The sequence below is a fragment of the Otolemur garnettii genome, unplaced genomic scaffold (genome assembly GCF_000181295.1).
Source record: "Otolemur garnettii isolate 467f Iridium unplaced genomic scaffold, OtoGar3 scaffold00040, whole genome shotgun sequence".
NCBI lineage: Eukaryota > Metazoa > Chordata > Mammalia > Primates > Galagidae > Otolemur > Otolemur garnettii.
The window spans coordinates 848,250-858,066 of record NW_003852435.1 but is presented as its reverse complement, the minus strand read 5'-3'; the positions used below and the strand labels follow the sequence as shown (position 1 = coordinate 858,066).

The 9,817-nt window shown below is 41.6% G+C and overlaps 1 protein-coding gene across 2 annotated transcripts in view; it reads right to left on the bottom strand.

Annotated features, from left to right (window-relative positions):
- Positions 1–8,212, bottom strand: part of SUGT1 (SGT1 homolog, MIS12 kinetochore complex assembly cochaperone) — a 44,144-nt gene extending 35,932 nt beyond the window's left edge. For both annotated transcript variants that reach the window (XM_012805381.2, XM_012805382.2), the window contains exons 1-3: positions 7,949–8,212; positions 7,810–7,867; positions 458–548 (exon numbers count right to left, since the gene is read on the bottom strand). In XM_012805381.2, coding sequence (XP_012660835.1) covers positions 458–548; positions 7,810–7,867; positions 7,949–7,986 — 187 coding nt within the window. In that variant the 5' untranslated portion in view covers positions 7,987–8,212. The remainder of the gene's footprint in view (positions 1–457; positions 549–7,809; positions 7,868–7,948) is intronic.
- Between the last annotated feature and the right edge of the window lie 1,605 nt (positions 8,213–9,817).

The window sequence follows — 9,817 nt, the reverse complement described above, 5'->3', positions numbered from 1 at the left end:
TGTGATACTATAGCACTCTACCGAGGGTGACACAATGAGACTCTGTCTCAAAAAAAAAAGAACTCTGTGTCACAAAGTTTTTTTCTCATTAACATCATTTTCTCATTATGTAATCTGACTAAAGGTATTGAGTTGTTCCCTACCCAGATTCTTGATCAGAATAATTTTTTCAATTTGCTTAAAAAAATGCAAACAAAAGCTTTTCATTTAAATATTCTATGAAACAATACATATAATGCTATTCTTCATTAGCATATCCATTTCTTCACCCCCTGCAGAGACATCCATAAAATTTAAATGGGTACCGCTCAACAATGTCACACTTCAGTTACTTTGCTTTGTATGAACAAATCAAACATCCTCAAAGATAACCTCTATTTTCGTTTGCTTAATTTTGACTTGAGTAAAGTTTATAAGTAACTTATAAAGAGACAATATACTATGTGAGAAAAGTTACCACAGTAATTCCCAAGAAGAATGTGACAATAAGCTCTTTGACAATAATATTGTGCATCATCTGGTTTCTGTTCCAAAGCCTTAGTCAGCTCCTACAAATATAAACATGTTGAATGTCAGTAGAAGTTTTAAAAAAGCCATCGATTTCTAATTAAAACAATCTTTAATCAAATAACCTATGATCATAAGCTATGTGGAAGAAAGATAACAAAGAAACAATCTTAGAACTTTTCCTTGAAAGAGAATATCACCCATTTTGCTTCCCTACTCCCCCAAAGGCATACAATCTAATCTATTAACAGTATCTACCTCCTGTAAAGCACACTTAGCAGTTCCTGGCCTAAAGTGGGAATTCAATAAATAGAAATTCTTATCACTTCATTTATGCTGAAGAGTTTAGTGGATAAACACTAACCACAAGGGATATTCTCCTTCTTATTGGAGAAGACTCAAAAGACCATGTAGACCTAGGTGTGGTGGCTCATGCCTATCATCCTAGTACCCTGGGAGGCAGAGGCAGGTGGACTGCCTGAACTTGGGAGTTTCGAGACCAGCCTGAGCAAGAGCCAGATCCCCATCTCTAAAAAAATAGCTAGGCGTTGTGACAGGTGCCTGTAATCCCAGCTACTCTGGAGGCTGAGGCAAGAGAATGGCTTGAGCCCATGAGTTAGAGGTTACTGGAGGCACCTGTAGCTCAATGACTAGGGCACTGGCCACATACACCAAGATTGGTGGGTTCGAGCCCAGCCTGGGCCTGCTGAATAACAATGACAACTGCAACCAAGAAATAGCCAGGGGGCTGTGGCGGATGCCTATAGTCCAAGCTACCTGATAGGCTAAGGCAGGAGAATTGCTTAAGCCCAAGAGTTTGAGGTTGCTGTGATGCCACAGCACTCCACCAAGGGTGACATAGTGAGACTCTGCCTCCAAAAAAATAAATACATAAATAAAGTTAGAGGTTGCTGTGAGCTGACAATCAACCCCAGGGTAACAGAGAACTCTGTTTCAAAAAAAAAAAAAAAAGAATAAAGAATAAAAAGACCGTGTAGAATCAGATGCCTAGATGATGTGAAGTTATCCAATTAACGCCCACTCCACCACTCCCCCCCCCAAACCCTGGAAGTTTAACCTAGAGCTCAGGCAGTTTATAGAATCAATAAATATACAACCAAGGTATCTGGCCCACTCCTATCCTCTGTCAACTGCAGAGAACTCTAATATATTAAAACATTCTGTTCAAAGCCCAGATACTGGCTGGGTGCAGTGGGTCACACCTGTAACACTAGCACTCTAGGAGGCTGAGCCGAGTAGGATCAGTTGAGCTCAGGAGTTTGAGTACAACTCAGGAGCACAAGACCATCATATCTAATAAAAATAGAAAAATCAGCCAGGTGTTGTGTTGTGTTCCTATAATTAGTTCCAGCTATGTGGGAGACTGAAGCAGGCAGGAGGCCTACTTAACTCAGGGGTTTCAGGCTGCTATGAGCTAGGCTGTCATGGCACCCCAGCCTGGAGCAACAGAGTCAGACCTCTATCTCAGAAAAAAAACAACCCCACCCCAAAACCAAACAAACATGCCCAGAAACAATCTCACAGACAGTTGATCAAGAATTAACACAGGGAGATTAAAACACACTCTTATCAGTTGATCAAGAATTAACATCACGGAGATTAAAACTTTTCCATCCTGGACAGTTACATTATATTATATAGACTACATAATTAGTGAGACCAAGGACAAGTACAGGCAAATAAGAACACTTTGATTCTGTGCCCACTGCTCATACTCTACAGAGATTTGGTAGTTTTATTAAAAGGTAAAATTATTTCAAAAGCCACATGCGTAGTTGCATTAAAAGGTAAAATTATTTCAGTAGCCACACATCACTGAAATGCCACTCACTGGAACAAGACACACAGTCTTGTTTTTACCTAGCTGTATAATTCTCACAAACCAGTGTACTCAGATGCTCTTCAACTTTAAGGATAGAGTTACATCCATCAATCTACAGAAAACAAGCCAATGTGGCTGGAGCTTAGAAAGCAAAGAATCTACAAGATGCCCATCTCAATTTTGTATCTAGCAGGAGATTCAGAGTTTGGACCTTACGTGTGATGAAAGAAAGCCATGGAAAGTTCATCTTTAGTAGGAGACAGACATGTTCCAATTTACATTTTTTACATGTTATCCTGTCTAACGCATGAATACATTATAAGAAACCAGGACTGGAAACAGACTTCTTAAGAAACTGACACAGGAAATGCAGGCTAAGAGTGGGTGGTAGTCCCAGAGGTGAAAAAGAAAAAGCACAATCAGTTGCAATACACATATTAAAAACCAGCAAGATCTGTCAACGTGTTGTAAATGAGGCATAAAACAAAAAGATGACCCCAAGGTTTTGTGGTCATAGATCTATACTAAGTACCAAATAAGCCCTCAATAAAGGGAACTGATCTCTCTCCTTGCACACTTTCCTCAACCTTTTCCATATTCTCGCCTTTACCCTCATCTCCTCTGCCCTAGCACATAGAAACATTTGTTTTATTTTATTTTTTTTGAAACATTTGTTTTAATATTCTCAAAGTCAGTAGTAACCCTCTGATATCAGATCCAACTGATCCTTGTCTGATTTGGTCTCCCTGTAGCTCTGAAGATACCGATCAGGCCTTTCAGTCTACTTCTCTGCTAGCCTCTTTAAACCTACTGTTTCTTTTGGGCTCAGCACTTAAGACAACTGCTCTTCTAGCATCATCTTTGATCCCTCTAGTGTCAAGAGTTTCATGGAAATGTTGATGTATGCTTTTCACTCAAGTAGATCCTGAGTCTAGACAGTGCTCCGGAGCAACAGCAGCATATTGCTAGTTTTCTCTACACTGCACTTAAAGTCAGAGAGGCAACTCACACACAATATTAAATATTTAAATCTCCTCTCCTCAAACCTCCCTTATCCCAAATATAATCTTCTAAGTGCTATCACCCTAAGTGTTAGCTTAGTGAAAGTTTTCAGTACCAACTTTTATGACATTCCGGAGCCAGAAACATAGGAATCATCCCTTATATTCCAATTGTCACCAAGGCCAGTGCACTTTACACCAAATATTCCCTTCCATGCCCTCAATCACTGCCCTAGATTCAGACATTCCTCTTTTACCTGGTTTCAGTCACTACCCTTCTGCGATTCACTATCCCCTGTGTCTCCTCCAATTCATTCTGCAATTCAGAAAATTTTACTTCCTTCCTTCAAATTCTTCAAAGATCTCCAAAATCGTGATAAACTAAAAACCATCTCTTGGGATTCAATGTCTTCTTAGAATTGGTCTTTCTCTACTTGTTTAGCCTTTATCTCCCAGCATGTCCCTCCTCACATTTTATGTTCTAATGCTACTCATCAATTTGTACTGTCCTCCAAACAGAATAGCATCCTTACCATGTTCCAGGTACTGTACTAAGCACACAATACAGAGCAATGCACTTACCTTCGTAATAATCCTTGCAGGTAGGGCCCATTTTATAGATAGGAAATCTGTTCTACATTGGTGACAGGAACTGTACAGAGATTATACAGCTATGAAACCAGGAAACCCAAGAGTCTCAGACTTCAAAGCCAGGGCCATTAAGCACCACGAATACTGGGAGGCAAAAGTGTCTGAAAATTTACATTATTTTCTTTCTGCACTGAATTGCAACCTCCTTTGTAAAGTCTTGTGGTTTTTTTCATTCCCCCAGTCAGCCTCTATTCTGCTATGCAATATACAACCCTATTAGTTACCTCCTATTTTAAATTATCTGTTGACTTGTCCCTCTTTCTACTACACTACAAACTCCTATGCTACAGTATTTGTATCTTTAGATTCTTGGTTCTCAGCACAGCATTTGCCACTACTATACATTGTTGAAAAATATAAAAGAGCTTAAATGCTGCCAACTGTTTCCAGTTTCCCCCCTTACTCCTAACTGGCAGCTCTTAACAAAAATATACACATTAATTAGGCCGGGCGCAGTGGCTCACACCTGTAACTCTAGTACTCGGGGAGGCTAAGGCAGGTGGACTGCTTGAGCTCACGAGTTTGAGACCAGAGTGAGAGCTGAGCCAGAGTGAGACCTCATCTCTAAAAATAGCCGGGCGTTCTGGGAGGCACCTGTAGTCCCAGGTAGTTGGGAAGCTGAGGCAAGAGAATGACCTGAGCCTGAGAGTTTGAGGTTGTATGAGCTATGATGCCATGGCACTCTACAAACCATGACAAAGTGAGCCGCAAAAAACACACACACACACACACACATAATTATAATAATTAACATGGTGTCAAGTGCCCTGAATTCCAAAATGGCTACTGTTAAAGAAGCCCTTGGGAAATACAGAGCCATGTAAGATACCTATTCATAATCAAGATTTCAGCCCTACTTATCATTGGCAATTATTTAATTATTTACATTTACCTGTTTGTCTTTATGAGAAAGTTATCCCAAGGTTTAAAGAGAATACTTTTCTATTTTAGAGGGAGTCTCACTATGTTATCAAGGGTAGACTGTTGTGGTATTTAGCCTACTCCTAGCAACCTCAAACTCCTGGGCTTAAGTAATCCTCCTGCCTCAGTTTCCCTAAGTGCTAAGATTATAGTTGTGAGCCACCATGCTCAGAACACTTTCTCTTAAGAGAGGTGGTTCTTATTTTGATCATCCTCCCCACATCCAACGTTTGTGATGGGTCCTGATAATTTGCATTTCCACCAAGTTGATACGGTAACTGGTCTGAGGATCACACTTTGAGTACCAATATTCTACAGCAGTAGACTACAAGTCAGGAAACCTGTGTCCCATAGCCCCCATTCTGCCTATAATTACATAACTCTCCATGACAGAACATTTTGATTTTTCTGGGTTCAGTTTTCACCTGTACATTATACACTGCAATCAGGTTAAGAAGTACTGAACACAGGAGCTGTAAGGACTTTCAGTAAGAATTTGCATTTCTGATGAACTGCCAAGTGATGCTGATACTTCTGGTCCAAAAGCCACAACTTAACAACCAAGGTACGAAAACTGACCACACGCCTACTTAGGCATATGCATACACAACTAAAAAAAAAAAAAAAGAATGCATGTATGCGCTAATATACATGTATAAGAGTATTCACAGTAGCTTTATTCATACTAGCTAATAACCAGAAATAATCCAAATGTTCAACAATAGAATTAAGTGTGCTACATTTATACAACAAAATACTATACAGCAATGAAAAAAGAAATACCACTTCACACAATATGCATGTACACGCCCACCATGATTAAAACAAAAACAAGAGTAGCTACACTCAACAAAGTACCTACTGCATAATTCTGTTTATGACTGCAAGAAGAGGTGGCTCACACCTATAATCCTAGCATTCTGGGAGGCCGAGGCCGGTGGATCACCTGAGCTCAGGAGTTTGCTATCCTATCTCTACTAAAAATAGAAAAAACATTAGCCAGACTCCTATAGTCCCAACTCCTTGGGAGGCAGAGGCAAGAGTTACCCCTTAAGCCTAAGAGTCTGAGGTTGCTATGAGCTATGATGCCAAGGAACTCTTCAAGGCTAAAGCACTCTACCCATGGTTACCGAGTAAGACTCAGTCTCAAAAAAAAAGCAAAAACAAAAAAACTCTCGAAAAACACCTGGGCAGCACCTGTGGCTCAAAGGACTAGGGTGCCGCCCCATATGCCAGAGGTAGCGGGTTCAAACCCAGCCTGGGCCAAAAACTACAAAAAAAAAAAAAAATCCCCCACCTAATGCAGATGCAGGTCAGAACAGGAATCAGTTGGAAGGTAAGGGGAATTATTGGCTGGGAAGGAGCATGAAGGAATTCTGAGGACAGAAATGTTCTTTACCTTGATTTGGGTAGTGTATACATATGTAAAATGCATCAATTTGTAGGCTTAAAATTTGTTAGTCACATCATATATCATACCTCAACAAAAAATTTAAGGAAAAAAAGCAGGATGGAAAGCAACAATAAAATTCATTAATATCTTTTCTTATCTGACAAAAATACCATTCAGAATAAAAGCAACTTTCATGTAAAATGGATTTGCAAAAACTACTGCTGAACCTAATAGGATCACAACAAATACAGATTCAGAAAAAAACTGTGTGACATAAACAATTATGGTGAAAAATTATCAGTGTTTCCTGTAACATTAAATACTGATCCCAGAAATCTTATTAATCACCTTATTTGAATCCAAAAACACATCCAAAACTTAAAAGGCTGTGTGTGACCCAGCCCCTGGTTTTCAGTCCAATCTTACATCCCACTCTTTTTCCACTCCCCTCTAATCAAACGGGCCTTTTTGCTGCTTTTGTACAAGCCAACCTCATTCCTAACGCAGGATCTCTGCACTGGCTTTTCACTCTACCTGGAATGCTCTTTCCCGACAGCTTCCAAGCTCACACCCTTGTCCCTCCAGGTCTCCGTTCAAATTATCACCTTCTGAGAGAGGCTCTAGTACTCTGTGGCAGATTTCTTTTAGAAATCATAGCTAAGAAAAAAGAATGTCTTGTCTCAAGTTGCTAACCGTACTTATGTTAGACCACGACGGCATAATATGGGTCTCCTATTTTCTGTGCTTGAAAGCAAGAAACTTCTGGCTAAACTTCGTGACCCACAGAATCGTGAATCTTTAGCTTGGTCTTTCTTATTATTGAATTCTTGCTCTTTTATAGACAGCTTTACAGCCTGTCTTCCACTGCACAAGTACAAAAAGTGCTTTCTAAGTCAGCTAAGTATGTAAGAATTTTAACCCACAGCAATCAGCGCGTTTACACACAGCAATTCCAAAAGAAAAAAAAAATTGATGGAACACACATGAATGAATGATGAACAACGACAGGATATCTTAATTTTCTGGGAAATACGGGAAGAGGTTTTTGTTCCACTAATCTGAGTTCATACAGACACCACATTAAGCATAAGAATGTTACAAAAGGCGATAATGATTGTCAAATGAAAAGCTCAATTTCATCAAGCCCGAAATTCACCTTCATCTTCTAATCCTAAGTGTCATTAACAGAAGTCCTTTCGGGACTTATATGGATCCCCAAAGAAATAAAACGGCGGTGGTTTTCCTCGGGACCTGCAGGGATGCAGGAGTCAGGAGTGGAAAGGAAAGGGCAAAAACAGGTGTCTAAGGTGTAAACGGGCCACTGTAGAACACAGAAAAGAGGCCGAGGAGCTCAGCGTTGGAAACAGGACACAGTAAAAACAGCAGCCTAGGTTCCAGAAAGCCAGTGCTGGGAAGAGGCGGGGTCAACAAGAACCCGACGCAGCCCTGTACCCCTAAGAAGAGTGAAGAAGGCAGAAAATGGGCTCTCTCACCTCCAACGCCGCCTGGGGGTCCTCGTCGATCAGAGCATCTGAGAAGCTCTGGAAAAACCTGCCAGGAAAACAAGGACTTCAGCAGGGCTCACTAACCAAGAAAACGGGCATAAAATAACATAGGGGAAAAACCACGCACCTCTGGGCTTTTGCAGGGCCAGCTGCAGCCGCCGCCATCCCTAATAGTCACAATTGCTGCCGCTGGAGCTGCTACTACCACGGTTAGCAGCTCTGCCACCGCCCAAGGGGGAAACTTCTGGAGAAACACCAACCGAGCTTCCGTCCTAAATAGCCAACGAGCAGCCACGCAGCGTGCGACTGGGGGAGGGGAGGCAACAAGCAGGCGCAGGGCTGGCTGGGATAGTGGAGGACCGATTTTCCCGGAAAGCCCTCTGTCCGGTGACCCCCCCCAGTCTCCGCCCCTCGCAGCCATGGTTACGAAGGCTCGGGGATGCGCGCTCCCCTCCGCTAGCGCGCACCGCCTGCTGGCGCCCGGACAGAGCCTTGAGGAGTGGTACCTCAAAAGCACTTTTGTAACATGCTGTTATCCCTCAGGAACGTATAGCGACTAGCGGCGCATGCACATCTGTTAGGAACACAAGCTACGCAGTGCTCCATTTTCATCAGTTTCCATCATGGCTGAGTAAGCAGCCAAGCCTTTCGTAATTCGTGATGTGACTCGCGGCTGCGCGCTCTTTTTCAGGCGCAGAGTCCCGAATGGCTCACGGATTCCCGCGATGGTTTCCCGGAGTCACCGGAAGTCGTTCTGCCTTCACAGAGGACAGAGAGGAAGAAACGTTCCGGTTCCGGGTGGAGGCGCCCGCTGCTGGTGGACTGTTGCATTCTGCAGAAGGACGCGTCCCAGGTTTTCTTCCTATTCACTTTCACAGCCCGACAAGAAAAGCTGTTTCCAATCGAAGGCACTGAGGGGAGGAAGACGGCTTAATGTTTCAGTGTTGTTTTGTTTCCCAACTAATTTGGTCAGATTCTCCACCAGCGCCTTCTGACATATACAGATCAGATAAGGGAAGCTTCCAGCAAATTCCAGGAATGGGAGTGGAGGTGGGGGGAGTGGGAGGGAGTGGTTTGTCTAACCTTATAGCAATACCACTCTGCCTCGATTAGTGTAGTCCTGTAGTTTTGTTATTTAAGATTGCCTTGGCTGTTCTAAGTCCTTTTTTATTTCCAGGTGGATTTTAGAATTAGCTTGTCAGTTTCAAAAAAAAATGTACTGGGATTTTTATAAGGCTTGTGTTGTATCTATTGATACATATTGAGTCTTTCAATCCACGAGTATCATTTCCACCTGCCATTTAAGTGGTCTTTAATTTCTCCTGGCAGTATTTTGTAGATTACATTGCAGAGGTCACACACATCTTTTGTTAGATTTATTATTGGGCATTTGGTGTTTTTCAGTGATGACGAATGGCACTTAAAATTTTTCGTATTTTCGTTTGTTGCAAGTATATTGACGCTGTTGATTTTTACATACTGACCTTATAATCAGCCATCTTGCTATGTTTCCTTATTTCCTACTACTTCGTAGATTCTTTTAGAATTTCGGTGACCACAGTCTTGTCTTTTCTGAGTAAAGATGGTTTGATATCTTCCTGTGTGATCTTTGTACTTTTTATTTATTTATTTTTGCTTTTTGTCACTGGCTAGTGTATTTGCTAGAGTTGAGTAGAAATAGTGATCATGGACTTTGTCTTGGTTGTATCACAAGGGGGAAAGCATCAGTATCAAGTGTTTTTTCTGCTTTTATGAGATGTACAAGTGTAGTTTTGATATGTTACTGTGAATTACATTAATTAATTTTCATATGTTATCTAAGGCTGGGAATGGTAGCTTTAATCTGTAATCCAGCAACTTTGGGAGGCCAAGATTACAGCCAGGGAATTGACTAGAGCCTGGTCAAACTCTGTCTCTACTAAAATGGGGGCTGTGATGGTGCCAACCTATAGTCTCAGCTATTCCGAGGCTGAGGCAGGAAGACTGCTTGACACCC